Here is a 19,615-nt window from a genome sequence, read left to right on the forward strand (position 1 = left end):
CAGATTCCCCCCGAATGAGTCTGGTTTCCCAGTGTTTCGCCCGGGACTGGAGTTTAGTGCAGTCAGGAGCTTCCTTCTCCCTCCTGCTTTAGAAAGCCAGCCGCGCACTCAGCCTCCCATGCACACAGCCGCCTGTCCTCTCCACGTGTGAGTCTCCGTACCTCAGCCTTTTGCAGCTCCTCTGAGTCTCAATGTGCTTTCCTTTTTTCTTCTAGTGGTAGAATTTCCACTCAGCCAGCTTTCCTGTGGTTCTGGATGGTGTCCGTTTTGTCTTTTAGTTGTAGTTTTGATATTGTTGTGCGAGGCAGCAGTTTAGGTGTTTACCTATGCTACCATCTTGGTTTCTCCCATTATGCTAATTTTTAATTGCCTTTTATGAACAAGCTTCTGGTTTACTTGTCTGCACTGGATTTCCCCACCCCTACTCCACCCAAGTGTTAATATAGTGTTTTGGGGCTTCCTGATAATAAATATTAAAGCATGTGCAGAACAGATCATTTCTATTTTTTTGATAGAGGGAACTTGAAATAAGCCTCTATTTCTGCTTTATGAGATCCTGCAGTAGGCAGAAATATGTTGTGTCTTAACAACATTCTCATTTTTCTTGGTCAGGTTTCACTGCCAAAAACATCTGTTGCACTGAGGGCCTGCAATACTGCTTACCAATAGCAAAGACATACCATTGATAATTTATAAGTTTAAAGTATTTTCTTTGCCATTATATAAAGTTAAGACTGTATCGTTTACCTTGTATTTTCTTTGGGATGCTTTTCTCAATACCTTCCAATTTAACTGATTGACAAAATTAATGGTGTTTTGTATTACTGGTTTAATTGAAAATAATACTAAATAATAGCTAAATTTGTCTTACAATTTCTCATTATATGCTTTTTATTTCATTTCCCTCCCCTCTCCCACTTTTATTTCTGAGCTTTGGCTGACAAATGAAGTAACACCTAGTAGTTATAGGTAAAAACAGAGACTCTTTCTTGTCTACCTTAAGGGCATGTAGATTTGTTTTGAATCTCTCTCATTGTAAATTTCCCTACTTTAGAGAATACAGTGTCCATAAGTAATTTTATCCAAATTTAACTATATATGGTACAACTTTGTTGGGAAACAGAAATGGAGATTATTAGAACCTTGAGTACCAAGAAATTTTGAATAAAGAGGGTATTATTATGTAGGATCTGTGCTGAAAACTTGGCATTTGGTGAATGTTTTATTTCATATTCTAAGGCTGAAATTGCAGGGCTACATTTTCCTCTCATGACAGTTTCCTCTATTTTATCAATACCCTAATAAGGAAATTTGTTTCCCAAGTATTCGTGTTTCTTTTTAAAGTAATTTCTTTGTCTGGCATCTTCAGCCTATGTATTGTGAAAGCCTGTTAAAACACACAAGGTCCCATTTATGATCATTTTTCTATTGTTTGTTTCTAAGATTATTCCTCCTTAAGAATTTTTAATACTACTAGTGGCCCAGTGCACGAATTAGTGCACCTTGAAAGGAACTGTGGGCCGCAAGGCTGCGGTAGGCACAGAGGTGGGTCTTGGCCTGTCCTCTATGCCCCTGCCCATCCCCTCCCACCGCTGCCTCCGGTGCCCTGTCTGCCGGCAGCCCCATTCTCGCTGCCCCCATGCACTGACTGGGCCGGCCCCACTTGCATCCACTGACAGTGCAGAGTGATTGGAGCTGGCGCCAGCTGTGGGTGCAAGCGGGGCCGGCGCCATCAGCGTGTGCGAGTGGTGACTGCTGCCCCGATCGCCCCTTAGGAGAAGGGGGAGGTGGAGAAGCCCTCAGGGGCGATCAGGGCCAGCAGCCGCTGCTTGTACCCACTGATGGTGCCTAGTGATCAGGACCAGCACAGGGCACTGGCAGTGGGTGCGAGTGGGGCCAGTGCTGGTAGTGGGTGCCAGCAGCAGGTGCAAGTGCCAGGCAGGACCGCGGCGCACAGGAGCAAAGAATTTTCAGTCCCGATGACAGTGACTGGCGCCCCGCCTTGGTCTGGTGCCCCTGCTCACCTGCTCCACCTTCCTGCCACGGCAAACGCCCGCCATGTTCCACACACGCCCCCTAGTGGTCAGTGCACGACATAGTGACCGGTTGTTCAGTTCTGCCGTTCGGTCTATTTGCATATTAGCCTTTTATTATATAGGATAATCATCTGTTATTGAGATAAAGCTCTTCTGATTATATGACAGGTACCAATAAGTACTTTCTTTTGAATCTTTGCTAATTTATAACATTCAATGTTACTTAAAATAGATTATATTATACATTCAGTTTTAGATACTCAAGTTAATGAACTTAAATGCCTGAATCTTTGCCCATTCCTATTCCTTTACCACACTATGTGTATGTATGTGAATGTATATTTTCCCCAACCTCTTCTTGACATACAATAAAGAAGGTAAACTCCACCATTAGATTCCTCAGCTCAATAAAATACAGGCAGTCCTCGGGTTATGTCGGACTCGACATACGTCGTTTTGTGGTTACGTCGCCATCTCCCATTTATTTATAAAAAAAAAAAAAGTTCTGTCATTTCGATGTATGTACATATGTGCTTTATGTTTTTTATTATTTATTTACCACAAGTAAAGGTCAGGAATTGTTATCTTTTAAATTTTTTTTACTGTTTCACTTCATTACTGCTGTATATGTGCTCCATGTGAGTGACATAGGTACTTATGTAGGTGGGTTCCGACTTATGGTGAAAATCACGTTACATCACACGCCATAGGAACAGATCTCTTACGTAACCCGAGGACCTACTGTACCTGGATTTTGGGCCTGTATTCATTGAATTGTATACATGGTGCCCACCCTATTATATCATTTTGCATTTATTTGGGGTATATCTTATGATAATATATTTTTAAACTTCTATTTGAAAGTTTCCTTTTCAAGTACAATTCTAGCAACATTAAGTTGTTATAGTCTGCAGCAGCCAAAGTAGTATGTCATTCATTGTATGCTCTGTTGTCTTATTATCTACTCAACTTTGGCTCTAAAAATAGTGATTGCATGTATAAATGAGAGAATCGTCCTTGATGATAAGTATAATTGTGCTTTCCTGAACTGCTACAACAAACCCTAGAGCCTCACCAATCAGGAGGTTTTGCCTCACTTAAGAGTTAGTATAGTTATATTTATGTAAATTAGGATAAGCTGATATCTGTTGGTACTTAGAAAGCATTTTTAGTGACCAAGTTTGAACTTGCCCTTGGATCATTTTTTAAATGTTCTGCTTTTGTACTTTTTCTTCTCATATTTTAGTATAAAACCATTTAATATGTGTGCAGGTATTTTTAGTTTCAATCTGAAATGTTTAACACTGCTGTTTGAAGCTTGCCAAGCTTGTAAATGTTTTTTTATTAATGGAGTCCATGTCAAACATTCCTTTTTGGGAGATTATTTCTCTATAGGTGGGAAACTATTTTACTTTCAAAGGGGTCAGAGGATTTCATTTTTATTGTTTTAGAAGGTTTGGAAAGGGTAGGCAGTCAGATAATGGCAAGACCACAGTTTTGGAACTTCATGGGAAGGAATTTGTAAAACATTGAGCAGTTAACAGTGACAGGTATTTTAACTCTTTGATTTGATTTAAAGTTATCACCGGCTATTTAAAGATTCTGTGTAATAATCATTTCTATAGTTATCTATAATGAACAAAGGATTCTCTTTCGTTTTGTTACATTTTAAATACAGTTTACAATTTAAAAATTTAAACCTCCTAAGAATCTTATCATGTAGGCCCTATCATTATATTTATTTTTATTAGATTTTTCCAAACATTTCATTCATTGTACTGTAATTTTTTTTTGTTAGATATGAACTGAAATAAACTAATTCTCAGAGAAGGATTAGAATTCCTTTTATTGTACTGAGATTTTTAACACACTGGTGTTTGTTTAGTATTTCATTTATAATTTTGAGCTTCTGAAATCTGCCAAGACTTTGTAAGTAGGAAGAAATTAGAGGCTTAATGCAATTAATATATTACCTGTTCAAAGTTTTTGGTTTTGTTGTTCATTTACTTTTTTATTTATTTTGGATTAACAAATGACTTGGCTTTTATATTTGGCATTGAGAATTTTAATACTGCTTTTGTGGTTTTTTTAAAGTATAGTGGTGTTCTTAAAATATGTCAAAACCCCTCTGTGCCATAATAGATTTTATTAGTTTACAGAGATCAGTAAGTAAACAGTGTTTCATGGGTTTTCAAAGTGCTGTTGTCTTTCAATAAAATAAAGCTGTTTTCAGGTCTTGTAAAATTAGCTATGGTTTCTAGATAGTATGATATACTCACACAAATATATTTTCTTTCTAGCCAGGTTTCTCTTCCTAAAATTCAGCAGTGCTTAGTGCTTTTTCCTTAGTTAGCATCTTTTGTTTGCCCAAGGTCATACAGCTTTCTGTCTAGGAAAAAAGGAATGGAATTCAAGTTTCCTGATTCCTAATACAGTACTTTTTGTGTTGTGCTCTGCTTAGTCTTCTTTATACTATTCATTTTGAAATAATTTCAGACTTATAAAAAACTGGCAAGAATAAAATCTTCCACCCACCTTTATTTTACAGACTCATGGAACAATGATCAACATCAGGAAGTTAACATTGATACCATTCCATTACATTTATCAATTGGAATTCTATAAGAAAGTGCTATCCCTTCACCTTTATTTACTCAATTATTTGAATGTGTCAGTGTGGACTTATCAATGTTTATTTTATTCTATAGGTTAAATCCATTATTATCATTATATTGTTGTAAAATTTGTACCAGAATTATCGTTAGAAGCACCTTCAAGTTGATTCCTGTGTCCTTTTCACATTCTTTTATCTTTATCTTTTTAAATTGTGGTAAAAAATAGGTAACATAAAACATACCATCTTAACCTTTTTTAAGTGTACAATACAGTAGTGTTAGTTATATACACATTGTTGTGTAACAAGATCTCCAGAAATTTTTCCTCTTGCAAACTGAATGGTTTTAAAATATGTGGTATATACATACAATGAAATACTATTGCGGCTATAGTTAACATGGGTGTGCAAATATCTCTTGAGATCCTGTTTTCACTTATTGTGGATATATACCCAGAAATGGGGATTGTTGGATCATATGGTAATTCTATTTCTAAATTTTCAAGGAGATTTCATAATTTTTAAAGCAGTTTCTGAAACAACTATATATTCCAGCTTAATCTTATTTTCCTTGCCTCACAGCCATGGAATCAACCATTGCTTCAAGGAGACGTGATTCTTTTTAATGAAGAAATAGTATTTAAAAAAACACACACAGTATCTGGGCATAAGGCATGCTCGATGGTACTGGGATAATTTACCTTTTAATACTAAGGTGTTACAATGGATTTTTTTTTCTATTCAGAGGCCAAATGATATTTATTTTAGCTATAGAGTACTTGAAAAGAATGAGTGGAAAGGAGTTAGTTTTCCCATTAAGTTTTGTCGAAGGCTGCAGGACAATGGGGTTCTCAGAAATGTCTTGTGAAGCAATCCTATATAATAAAAGGCTAATATGCAAATAGACCGAATGGTGGAATGACTGAATGACCGGTTGCTATGACCACCAGGGGGCGTGTGCAGAATATGGCGGGCTTCAGGTGCGGTGGGATGGTGGAGCAGGAGAGCTGGGGCACCAGACCAAGGTGGGGGTGCCTGTCATTGGGGCGAACCTCTGGTGGTTACTGAAAATTCTTTGCTCCAGCATGCCATGGTCCCGCCTGGCACTTGCACATGCTGCTGGCGCTGGAGCTGCCGCTCGCACCCACTGCTGGCACCCAGCGTCGGGCACTGTCAGTGGGTGCAAGCAGTGGCTGCCAGTCCCGATCGTCTCTGAGGGCTTCTCCACCTCCCTCTGCTCCTGAGGGACGAGTGGGGTTGGCACCAATAGTGCGTGGGAGCGGTGGCAGCGGGAGTGGGGCTGCCAGCAGAGAGGGGACTGGGGGCCGTGGCAGGAGGGGCCGGGTGGGGCCATGGAGGATGGGACGAGACCCACCCTGTGCCCACGGCAGCCTCGCGGCCCACAGTTCCTTTCAAGGTGCACGAATTTGTGCACTGGGCCCCTGGTTCAGTATAATTGACTAAGGTGAATTGCTGTTTATTATAATGCCTTCTTCTGAAAATCTGTTCTCAATTTTATAGTTTTCCTGTGCAATTCAGGTTTTAGGAAGCTTTGGTGACAATAGCAATTCTTAGCTCCCTCTGTAAAAGAACTTAGTAACTGCAAATGTTTAATATTCTAAGCATGACTTCTTGAAAAAAATACAAAATGATCTAGTGCAACTATGATACTTTTTCTCCATATTAATAATCACTTGTATTTACTCAGGCTAATATGTTTTGAACCTGGTTAAAAGGCTATAAATGCAGCACTGTCATTGCCCTTCCTGCTCTTTTAAACAGATGCATGGCATTCCCTTACTTCCCCTACTTGGTCCAAAGCATTTCTCTTTAGTTGTCACCCCTGTGAGATTCTGCATGACTGAAATGTTATTTCCATGGGTGTATATTTTATTTTTTAAGTGCCATTTCTGTTAAATTATATTTTATGTCCTATGAAGTGTATTAATCAACCCCCAATAATATCTATTTGTCTGTCTTATAACTTTTAATTCACTCCTTGTTTTGGATATTGCCTGGAACATTAGAAGAGGAATGGTTCCTTGTGAGCATAATTTTAGTTTCTCTTTTAGAACTGCATAGCATTCCCACTCCAATTCATTTTATGATAGGTGCCTAGTTGTCCTGTTGTCATCTATTTTAAATGTGCCTAGTTAAATAAAGTGGCATAGCAGCAACTTGGGTAGTAGACTGGCTGCATTCCAAGAGTTCATGGGTAATCCTGTCTTGACATTGAATGAACTGATGAAACTGCTCCAAAAACCGGATGTGATGTTTATAGAAGGTTTGCTATTACCTCCTCTCTGTGGAGATAATGTTCTGGTTAACTCACATCTGTTTCCTGTTGTAGCCCACATTCTCAGTGTGGTTTGGGAATATTTGAGAATGCCTCAGAATGTTAAATCTATACCACAATGTGGTTGAAGCAGCTGAAACCACTGGAGACTCTGGTTCATATTTGGAGGAAGATTTTAGAAGTCACAGAAGCCTAATTTCAGTTTAACTAATTTACCACTCTGAGGTAATCCAGGGAAGCACACCCTTAAGAGTGGCCAGAAGATTTAAGTAGAGTTGGCTTGACTATTAAAGCATAAGGGTAATCTTTTTGGAATCACCTAAAATGGTTCACTTGTTCTAGATTCAGAATGTACAGTCAAGCTTTTATCAGGAATTGTGTTGTTATTTTAGACATAAGGGGCTTAAAACCACATATACAAACCTAGTAACCTGTCCCAAACTGTGACTAGTTGGCTAAGAGAAATGTAAGAGTGATTTTCTTTGAGACAAAGCAGCATGTTCTTGTTTGTTGCTTCTGCTCAGTAGAAAGATTGTGTGGTGGGTAAAAGAAAAATATTTAGGGGAGAAGCCAATTTTCTAATAAAAGTGTAAACGCTGAACAAATAATTAAAAGAGGTGTCAGAAAGTAAGCATTGGACTCTATACAAAGGGAAATAATATTGTTCTTTAGATGTATGGTCTCAAAATCAGATTTAATTTAAGCTGTTGATCCTTTAATCTCTTCAGAGGATTTTTATAATTGCTTTCCACATCATATCAAAAGTAATAGCATTTATTAATAACAGTCCTTCCCGTCTTCCTCTTTTGCTGACCCCTCCTCCTTTGGACTTGCTCCTTATCTTTATTTTGTTTTATTTTTATGGGAAATTTCAAACTTATAGCAAAACAGAGTAAAGAGTCTCATGAACCACCCACCCTCAACCATTATCAGTACATGATCAATCTAGAATGCTCTAAATGGGAGTACCAAGGAGATGACAGATAAGGATTCTCTTACTGACATAACTATGGTTTTAAACACTTCTATTTTTAGATAATCTAAAAGAAATGAAAGGATCTGGCCTTTGTTCTTGCTCTTATAAACCTCAGATAGTGCTTTGAAATGTAAACTTGCAAATTTGATAAAAGATTTTTTAAAAGGTGGAGTTTTATTTTTTTCATCAGACATTGTTTTTTTAAGTAATTTTAACCCATATTAAACTTAAGTATAGTATAGCTGAGGAGAAAGGGAAGACAACCCTGTGGCAACCCTGAAAGTGGCAGGTGTGAGAGGATATGTTGGATTTGATAAATATATTATTAAAATTAATTTTAGCTGTTCCTTTTAATGTTTTAAAATCTGGCTACCACCAAATTTAAAATTACACACACGACTCACATTTGTGGCTTGTATTATTATTTTTCTCTTGGACAACACTGTTCTAGACTCAACCCTGTTGTAAAAACATGACCAGCTGGCATGGTTCAGGGGTTGAGCATCAACCTATGAACCAGGAGGTCACAGTTCCATTCCCCGGGTTGCGGCCTTGATCCCCAGTATGGGGCGTGCAGAAGGCAGCCGATCAGTGATTCTCTCTCATCATTGATGTTTCTCTCTCTCCCTTTCCCCCTTCCTCTCTGAAATCAGTGAAAATAAATTAAAAAAAAAAAAAAAACACCCGAAAGGACAGCAGACAAAAATAGAAAGATGGGAATTAAAGGAAACAGTGTGCTTTTAAAATTACATTTAAAAAATCTTTAGTACATTTTAATTACATTGTTTAATTTGAAATAGATATGCTATATCTAGCTTTCCTGTGAGTTTCATTTATGTTCTCCCTAAACGCTCCTCCTCCACAAGACTTTTATAATTTGCTTTTAAAGTGAAAGAACAGGGATAGCTGGAAGTGACTAATGCTCTAAGTGGGTAAAGCTACAGAATCCTTAGTGGTGGCTTTTAGGGAGCTGAATTTAAGTTCTTGGCCATTGTGCTGTTCTGAAGATCTTAACCATTTGTTGTTTTTCTTCCAGATGTTGCTAAAAACCTTACTAAGCTGTTTGCTCTTTTCTTCTTCTCAGAGACCCATGCTTGCACTTAGCATAGCATTAGCACTGATCCAAGCGCCAGTTTTGTCAAGGGACTGGAGTGAAGATCAGTCAAGCATTTCTGATCTACAGTTATGTGCAATTCTGAAATCCAAAAACATCTCAAAACCAAACATTATTTTTTGTTAATTCAGTTTTTAGAGAACCTGACCTGAAGTAATATAAGACTACGGTATTTGTAGCCTTTATTTATCTCCCTCTGTAGAAATATTTATATGTTGGCAATGAACTGCTGCCCTGAACCTAGGAAGAGGGGATATATGCACATTGTGGTAACTTTCTTAAAACTAAAAAGGTCTGAATTCTGAAATATTGCTGGCCCCAAGACTTAAAGGATTTAGGACTTCTTTTACCATCTCACAGAATTGAAAATATTTTATTAACCATAATTCTATATTTAAGATACTTATCTTTAGCACAAACAGTCTGAACACAATGACAGAAGTATGAGGTCTTCCTGAAATACAGCTTTGTTATGTCACTCTCCTGAAAGTGCTTTCAGAAGTTTCTTTTTTTCTATAACTCTCCTTATCCTGGAATTTTACACCTACCACAGGGTGGTATCTGCCTGGTGATGTCTTCTTTAAGTACCTTTTGTATTCTTTCTGCCTCAAAGAGTTTCTTTCAAAGTCAGTCAAACAAAGCATCATTAACTCTGTGTCTTGACATGTGTTATTTCTCTTATTCTCTTATTTCTCCTTTTTCTCTTGAACTCTTCAAGGTGGATTTGAATTCCTACTATTTCCTGAAGTTTCTCTTGATTAGCTATAGACTAGAGAAGGTTTATGTATAGGTATGTGTATATGTATATATGTTTTAATGTAAATATAATTTACCTCTACAACTAGATAGTAATTCCTAAGCTAGAAAAAATCCTGTTATAAATTTCTTAGTATTCATCATAATGTCATTCATGGTGATTTGAATTCATTAGATATGTTTATTAATGTTGTTTGATCTTGTGGGGGAGTACAATGAGGGTTGTAGAGCACAAACATATGCTCTGATGATATTATCAGACTGTTCCTTTTTGTTTACTGTTTTAGTTTCTGTTGCATAAGCAAACAGTAAAAATGGGGGGTTAGAAATGGGAGTAAGGACCTGTTGTTTTCTACTAGTTGCCATAATATATAAAAGTCTGTATTACTTATATTCTTCAGTTTAATAGTGTGGTGTTTTGGTCTTTTATTTCCATGTACTCTTTTATATTTATACTAGAGGCCTGGTGCATGAATTTGTGCACCAGTGGGGTCCCTTAGCCTGGCCTGCGGGATTGGGCCGAAACCGGCTCTCCGACATCCCTCGAGGGGTCCCAGATTGCAAGAGGGTCCCAGGCCGAGGGACCCCTCCGGTGCACAATAGGGGCAGGGGAGGGATGCAGGAGGTTGGCCAGCCAGGGAGGGACTGCAGGAGGGCTCCAGGGCATGTCCGGCTGTCTCGCTCAGTCCAGATTGGCTGGACCCCAGCAGCAAACTAACCTACCAGTCTGAGTGTCTGTCCCCTGTTGGTCAGTGCACATAATAGCGACTGGTCAATTAGTCGACTGTCTGCCCCCTGGTGGTCAGTGCACGTCATAGCGAGTGGTTGAGCAGCCTTAGCATATCATTAGCATATTACACTTCGATTGGTTGACTGACCGACCAGATGATCCGACACTTAGCATAGTAGGCTTTTATTATATAGGATATTCATTTTTGTTTTGAAGCGTTATATTTTATAAATTCTATGTAGCCATTTAAATATAGCTGTTTACGTTAAAGGACTGAACGAAACATTTCACTAAAATAATTTTAAAAGGCAAGAACCAGCATTTACTGAGCATCTAGTACATATCTGGTATTGTGCTATATTTCTTGAATCTTTAATTCTATTCTGTTTTACATGTGAGAAACTGACTAAAGGTACCCAGTGAGTATAGAGCTTATATTTGAAATCCAAATTTATCTGATTCTGTCAGAATATTGTTTGCTAATCTTGAGAGGTTTCTTTTTAGAGCAGAAGAATGAATGGTAACTGCTAAATAGAAGAGGCTTAATTATGTAAACTAAAAGGATCTTTTGGAATTGTGCTTTTATTCTTTTTCAATTTTATTTTTTGTTCATTATCCAAACTCATACTTAATCAGCAATCTTACATTTAAGTTGTTCTTTCTCAGAATGAACTAACAAAAATGTTGTAGGATGACATAGCTAAAAGAGAAGAGTTGGTTGGTCCTGTAATATTTTTGAAGTAGAAATTTACATTTTATTTTTAAAAAGTTCAGCATAAAGCATCTAATTCAGGACTAGGCATTTAGAACAGCAAATCTTAATTGGAAGGCCAATATTTGGGTACAGTAAAGCAATATTAGTATTAATTTATTAAATGAAAGAATGCACATTAATTGATTTAAGATAATACTGAATGAAACTAGGAATAAAATAAAATCAGATATGTTTTATGTACCATAAACTTGAAAAAAAGTAGTGTTTTAGAGTTTTAAGTACGGAATACTTAGCACTCAGTATTAGATGCTTTCTGGTAAGAATGATGAAATCCTAATGGAGAACATAGGTTCACTGGTAAGTATGTGGCATTTAGATGAGGTAGCAGTGTATTTTCTGGGATATAGGAATTTTGCAGGAGAAACTGGTGAGACCTTAGACTGCAACTTTACATATTTGTAGTTTTTCTACATGCAATAATAGCAGAAACCTTTAGACTTGCTGGGATTTTTAAAGGGTGTTTACAGACAAAGAAGAACTCAAGAAATCTTGGGAAATATCCATCCAGATTTGAAAAAGGAAGGAGGAACCAGTGAAATAAAAGAGATAAAAAGTAGTCCTGATTATAGAAAGAGAAATAAGATCATATTGTGCCATGATCATCAAGAGTAGAGTTTTAGTGGATGGTTAAGGTTGTAAAATGTTAAAAAGAGGCAAAGAGCACAAGAACTGAGAAAGCAAGGAAGTAGTCATTGACTGTTTTCAGTAGAGTTATTTAATCTGAAGCATAGATTGGAAGCCATTTATTGGGAGTTAAGGGAATAAATGATAAGAGGTAGAAATAGCTATTAGAGATCATATTCAAAGAATATGACAACACAGAATCATTCACCTTTTAAACAGTCTTCATAAAATGGGGGAAATTGTGTTAAAGGCAGAAAAGAAGGACCTTATGGAGAAGGAGAAATTGAAGATCCTGGAAAGGAAGGAAGTAGTATTGTGAGAAAGTTCTTGTAAAGGAGGTAGAGGAAGATACTAGAGTCAAGAGATGATCTCCATATTAGGATGGAGAGGCAAAAGTATAGTTTTTAAAATAAGCTTTTTCTAAAATAAATTTGCTAAATTATATGTCTAATGAAGGAAAGATTTTGCACCCTGATCAAAGTTTCCAAGCAATAATAGATTGGGGCCAGAAATTCTTTCTCTGAGCACTGCCATTAGAAGAGATCAGGAATGTATCTCTTCTCCAAAAGTAGGCAGTCAAATGCATTTTTACATGGATTTAAAATTTGAGCAAGAATTTCTTTAATTCATTCAATTGGCTAAGCTGTAGGATCTGATGATAAGAACTGTTATAGAAATTTTTATTTCCATTTTTAGGAAGGTTTCTCGAGTGTCTTAGGAAACCACTCTCCTTTTAAAAATTATTTATCAGAAATTTATTGAGTTCTTTGCTAGGCCCTTTAATAGTTGTGGAAGGCGCATAAATGGATGAATTAAAGTTCCTGCTATTCTAGAGCTCCCATTTTAGTTAAATATGTAAAAAAGTTATCTATCCTTTTTCTCTGCTTAGGCCTTTTACTCTTAAAAATGACATTGATTTTAAGATATAACATAGCCATCATAAAATATGTCCAGGAATGTTCTATAGCAAGAAAATATACATGTAAAAAAATTTAAGCTCTTGTCTCAAAGAGAAATTATTAACTTTGAACAGTATTTAATGTAGGAATTAGAGTAGTACTTAATTCTTTTTAGCTTTGTTTATGACTTTTCTTTTTAATCCTCATCTGAGGATGTGCTTTTACTAATTTTAGAGAGAGAAGGAGGGTGGGAGGGAGGGAGAGAGAGATTAATTGGTTGCCTCTCATATGCATCCCAGCCCGGGGATCAAACTGGAAACCTAGGCATGTACCCTCATCAGGAATCAGACCTACAACCTTTTGGTATATGGAACAATGCTCCAACCAGCTGAGCCACCCAGCCAGGGCTATGCTTAATGACTTTTAAAAAACATTTATATGATATACAGATTTATACAGTTGGCTTAATATAAGTTCTGTTGTATCTGATATGAACAGATAAATATTCAACTAATATAATTTCTCATTCATCAGATATAAATCAGATATTTATTGGTAATTGCAAGTGAAAATATAGCACAGTTTTGCTTGCTCAATTTTTAAGTACTTCATCTGTTTCTAAGATTTGGCTGTTCTTAGGACGTCAGCAGGTACTTTAAAATTTTTAGAGAGGAGAGATAAAGAACATCTAGTTGTCATTCCATCTAGGCAATCACATTATTGGCTCACATGGAATATTTCTTACTAAAAAATTAATACGTTGTATATAAGATTGTATCTGATATTTTTTGTATACGGGTTGGGGGGGAGATATTGATTACATGTACATGTTTTTAGTACTATTATAATATTTCTGAAGGCTAATTTGCCTGGCATAAGGTTACTTTAAATAGTAGAAATGGTCTCAGGTAGGGACTTGCAAGTTGGTGCTTTAGAAGACCTATTCCATCTTGTAGAAAGAAGATGCTGCTGCAATATCAGAGACAGAATGCCTTGGTCACTTCTAGGGAAATTGCTGATATTTATGAGAGTATCAGAATGAATTTAATGTTAATTTTAAGTAAAAACAATGAAATAGAAAATATACTAAGTGAAGGAGTCCTAAAAAAATACTTCAACTCCAGCTCTGTTTTCAAGTTGTGTGAACTGATATGAATGTTTCCTTAGATGTAAAAAAGGCAAAATTCTCAGGATAAAATGTTCTAAAACAAATCTATATAATAAAGAGCCAATATGCTGATTAGACCCGATGGTGGAACAACCTTCTGGAACAACTGGGGGTGGGGGGGAGAGAAGGGGAGGGGCAGGGATGCAGGGCAGCTGGGGTTGTGAGGGCTGAGGCAGCCGGGGCTGTGAAGGCCTACTCTTGCAAGAATTTTGTGCATTGGGCCTCTAGTATGCAATAAGATAATGTATGGGAAGGTATATTATAATTTGAAAACAAGGTATAAGCAAACAAAGTGATGATATAGTATTTTTAATTTTTACATAATCATTTAATATAAGAGCTGATATTGCCAAATTTTTTAGAAGGAAGGGTAATAAGAAATTGGAGAAATAGAAATGAAATATGAGCTTATATTGAATATTTGAAACCACCCTCATTAAACAGCATTTTGTCATTTTGTGAAAGCATTGTAATAGGGATAAATGAGATGACACTTTTGGATTTTGATGTAACAGACAGTTATATTGGTCATTTTTACATCCATTTGAAGAATAAGTATACATCTTTTTCCCTTCACTTGAAGGTTATGAATACTGATGGCACTGGGAGACGAGTACTAGTGGAAGACAAAATTCCTCACATTTTTGGGTTTACTTTGTTGGGTGACTATGTTTACTGGACTGACTGGCAGAGGCGCAGCATCGAAAGAGTACACAAACGAAGTGCCGAGAGGGAAATCATCATAGATCAGCTCCCTGACCTCATGGGCCTAAAGGCCACAAATGTTCATCGAATCATTGGTAAGTAATTCCAAAGTTCTCTTAGAGATGGAAGCCAGAAATGAATAAAGATGGAGATAGGCAGCAGTTTGTAAAGCAGCATTGTGAATTGTTGATGTTTTGAGGAAATATAGAAATCATCTGTTAAAACTCTCCCCCCCCCCCCCCGCTTTTTTTATACCAGGAAAGGGTTTTTTAAATGTTGGCTTATTACTCTGGTCACATAGTTTGAATTGAAGGGCGCTCGTACACACACACACACACACACACACACACACACACACACACACCCCTTCATCAAAAGAATTCAATCCTATTGTATGAATAATGTAGCTTATTATTTTAAGCTTACTGTGGGTACAGAGGAAAGTATTTTGCAATACTTTAATTCCCAATTGATTAGCAAGTGAGTTTTGAACTGCTCCATTTCTGACCTTGACCAGTTCACTCTTCCTTAGGCCCTCACTCCTGGAAGGTCACCACATTGATGCCAACTTTGTGCAGTCACTTGAATGGCATAGCATATACTGTACTTCAATATGCTACAGCTCAGAACTCCTGGTCTGTAGTGATTCTCCTGGCTTGGCCTACTGAATAGCTGGGGCCACAGCTTGCAGCATTGCACTAGGTTTTTATTCACTGTCTGTGCTCATAGTGCTTGTTGGTGAGATTAGAATTGAAACTAGATTTGGGAGCAGATATAATCATAAGTCATTTTAAAGTAAAAATGTGTTGATTGTGTCAATGTGTATGTCCTTCTGTGCCCTTTTATAATTAATTTATCTTTTAGGTTCCAACCCCTGCGCTGATGAAAATGGGGGATGTAGCCATCTTTGCCTATATAGACCTCAGGGCCTTCGCTGTGCCTGTCCCATTGGCTTTGAACTCATCAGTGACATGAAGACCTGCATTGTCCCAGAGGCTTTCCTTTTGTTTTCTCGGAGAGCAGATATCAGGCGAATTTCTTTGGAAACTAACAATAATAATGTGGCCATTCCACTCACTGGTGTCAAAGAAGCTTCTGCTTTGGATTTTGATGTGACAGACAACCGAATTTACTGGACTGATATATCACTCAAGGTTAGCAAAAGAAGTGGAATGTTAAAACAGGACTAAAAAGGAGAGCTGATAGAATTTCTGAGTCTTCATTCTGTGATCAATCTCCCTCATTGCTTAATAGGCAAAGTTCAGTAAAACCTTAAACTTTTAAAGGAAGTTAAGGGAAAGGCCCATTCAGTATTTAATTAACTGCCTTTTAATACAGGATACTTGGCTTGAGCATCTAAATCTGTAAGACATAATCTTGCTCTACTATGTTCCCTTTGAAGATAATGAGTGACTTTTCTGCAGTTACAGAGTAAGCAATTGCATGCTTCACATAAATGGCTTATAGAGACTTGACTCTTAATTTATTTTCAACAAAATTTTGGAACCTGACTGAGGTAGAAAATGCCAGTTACGAGTTATAGCACAACTTTAGTTTCTTTTTCCTGGAATAAACATTGAAAAGCATACTGAATCAAAAAGGAGTTCTCAGAAAATCTGGAGGATAATGTTTTCTTCCAGATTGTTTTGGGCTTGTTTCACATAATTTGAGTAAAATTTTGTCTAACATGCAAAAATCATGGCGTTTTGGAGCCAGAGTAAGATTCTTTTTTTAAATTTTTTATTGTTGAAAGTACTTCTTGTCTCCTTTTCCCCCCATTGACCTCTTTCCACCCGCTCCTGTCCAACCCCGCCCAAGTAGGATTCTGATGATGTTCTGTAAAGTCTATTAAATGAGTGAATAAGTGAAGTAAATAAATAAATCTTGGCTTTTACTGTGACCTTCTAAGTTTTCTCATCTTGTAAATAGAGATGAGCCCTATCTTGCAGGGCTATTGTGAGGATTAACTGAGAAAATTTACATACATAAAGTACTTAGGATATTGCTTGGCAGCTGTTATTAATAGTTTGACTTATGATCTAAATTTTAGGGAATTCAAAGCTGCATTGTATTTATTTATTATTATTGTTGTTATTATTATTTTAATCCTCACCTAAGGATAGGTTTTTATTGATTTTTAGAGGGGAAGGGAGAGGAAGAGAAAAAAAAGAAACATCGATGTGAGAGAGAAACATCAATTGGTTGCCTCCCGTATGCACCCCGACTGGGTATCAAACCCAAAACCTAGGTATGTGCCCTTACCAGGAATCAAACCCAAGTCCTTTTGGTGTATGGGGCAGTGCTCCAATCAACCAACTGAACCACCCAGCCAGGGCGGTATTATGTATTTTATAAGGTATAAGTTTGTTGAAATCTTACCAGATTGACACAGTGACATGGCATACTCTCAACACCTTCAGAAAGCTGTTTACCAGTGAAGAGTTGACAACATTCTGGTCACATTTTTTTCACTTGATTAATAAATTTTAAAAGAAAAGTCATTCCACTGCCCTACTAGAATAACTTTTTGGTCCTTAAGAACCTCAGAAATTTCTCCCTGAATTGGCAATAAAACTTGAGTTTACAGTTGCATTTATTAGAGCTTGATATAATTTTTTTCCTGTATTAAGAAATGATATTAAGAAACTGTGCCTCGGCTCTTCTGGATCCTGCCACCCAACAAAATCCAAATCAAACATTCTTTTTCCAAGTGTTTTGTTCTTAAGCCATTTGACTTTGTTGTTAATCTTATTTTTGCAGACCATCAGCAGAGCCTTTATGAATGGCAGTGCATTGGAACATGTGGTGGAATTTGGCTTAGATTATCCAGAAGGCATGGCAGTAGACTGGCTTGGGAAGAACTTGTACTGGGCAGACACAGGAACGAATCGAATTGAAGCATCGAAGTTGGATGGGCAGCACCGACAAGTTTTGGTGTGGAAAGACCTAGACAGTCCCAGAGCTCTTGCGTTGGACCCTGCTGAAGGGTAAACAGCTTTATGTATGCATTTTTTGCAACTACATTGTACATGGCCTACTATGAGTTATATTCTTCTTTTTTAATCCTCACCCAAGGATATGTTTCCATTGACTTTAGAGAGAGAGGGAGGTAAGGAGTGTGTGTGTGAGAGAGAGAGACAGAGAGAGGTAATGATGTGATCTGGGGATTGAACCTACAACCTTTTTGGTGCACAGGATGATGTCCAACCAACTGAGCCATCTGGCCAGGGCATGGGTTATGTTCTTGATGTCTTAATTCTTATTAGGAATCTGACAACTAAACTATATAGATAGGCTTTATTTTAAAACCATTAGCTGACATTTCACTGATTTAGAATTAATAATTATTAACTAAATTTTACTTTTGTTATTATGAACATTCGATGAAGAATGAATAGTGAAATGGATTATTAATTAAATATTACTGCTCATATTTATATACTAAATAAACAGCCTTCATAAAGATATCAAGTCTATATTTCCTTGTATCCCCTCCCAAGTTATACCAGATTCCAAACCTATTAAAGTAAATTATCTGAAATAAATGTTACGTGCAAAGAAATGACTGCATTTAAAAAAGCTCCATTTTAGAATATTCATTCAAGAGGACAACTATTTTGATCATTATTTATAAGCTTGAAGAAACTTTGTTATTAAACAGTTAACTGGTTTTGTGAATTGTTGAGCCACTATTTATTTATAAAGTGATGCTTTCCAAGAGTAGATGATCCTTCTGCATGATTTAGAAAAATTTAAAAAGCCAGCAGCTAAGAGATCTGAAATTTGAAGAGTAATTTTACTTTTAAAAGGAGAAGTTAATGTGAACATACAATAATATTTTACTATATCTACAATTAAAAATAGTTCCCGCCCTACCCGGTTTGGCTCAGTAGATAGAGCGTCAGCCTGAGGACTGAAAGGTCCTGGGTTTGATTCCTGTCAAGGGCATATGTTGCAGGAGGCAGCTGATCGATGATTCTCTCTCATCGTTGATATTTCTATCTTTCTCTTCCTCTCCTTTCCTCTCTGAAATCAATAAAAATATATATTTAAAAAAAATAAAAATAAAAATAGTTCCCCTGAAATCACATTAATTCCATGATGAGCTAATTAGCCATACCAAAGACAGTTTCTCTGTGCTGACAGGTTGTGGTTGGATTATGGTGATCTTTTACTTTAAGCTTCAGTTACCAGACAGATAAATTTAGTAGTTGGGACTAAGAACTCTAGTTTATGTGGCTGCTGGCAACTGTGAAATTTCTCTCACAGTTGTTTCTCTCTGGCTCGTGTGGTGTGCACGTGCCTGTCAGTAGACAAGTACAGATGCAAACAAAGCCCAAGACCAACTTTACCTTTCAGAAAAGCATTGCTACCAAGTCAGCCATCATCTGACAGGCTCATGAGTACATGTCTCTCCTCAGGTATTTGATGAGAGTTGGCATGTGGAGTGCTTTTCCAGTCCCAGTATTCAGAGTGTTTCGAAACTAGCACCTTACTAGTTTTAGTTGAAAGGGCATTTGGCTAAAGAATTGGTTATAGTTCTAGCTCTGTCATGTGACTGGCTTGAGGACATTAGACAAATTGTTCACATTTCTTTCAGTGCTTTGGCCTCCTCATAAGTAAAAAGCCCATATAGTACTGTAGAACTGCTGTAAGGGTAATATGAAAAACTTGAAAAAGTAAAATAAAAGCAAAAGCATATTGTAAAATTTCACAAGGATTATAGTTCTAGTGTTGAATGCCAGATGACACATTAAGGAGTGATTCATTGCTCTTACACACATACTATATTCCATTCTTTTTTAACTTCAGTTTAAAGCTATTAATTTGTATTTTTTATATACTTCTGCATCTTGTTTTTTGGGGAGAGATTATAGAAGTCGCAAAGTAAGTTTAAAAATTTAAAAACTCAAATTAGTTGT

General features: G+C 36.9%; 1 protein-coding gene across 2 annotated transcripts in view; it reads left to right on the top strand.

The window, feature by feature from the left end:
* The window catches only part of LRP6 (LDL receptor related protein 6), a 149,320-nt gene that overhangs the window by 91,999 nt on the left and 37,706 nt on the right, over positions 1 to 19,615 (top strand). For both annotated transcript variants that reach the window (XM_080661452.1, XM_080661453.1), the window contains exons 8-10: positions 14,572 to 14,788; positions 15,558 to 15,847; positions 17,454 to 17,680. In XM_080661452.1, the coding sequence (XP_080517578.1) occupies positions 14,572 to 14,788; positions 15,558 to 15,847; positions 17,454 to 17,680 (734 nt within the window). The remainder of the gene's footprint in view (positions 1 to 14,571; positions 14,789 to 15,557; positions 15,848 to 17,453; positions 17,681 to 19,615) is intronic.

This window comes from Plecotus auritus (genome assembly GCF_963455305.1).
Source record: "Plecotus auritus genome assembly, chromosome: 3".
Taxonomy (NCBI): Eukaryota; Metazoa; Chordata; class Mammalia; order Chiroptera; family Vespertilionidae; genus Plecotus; species Plecotus auritus.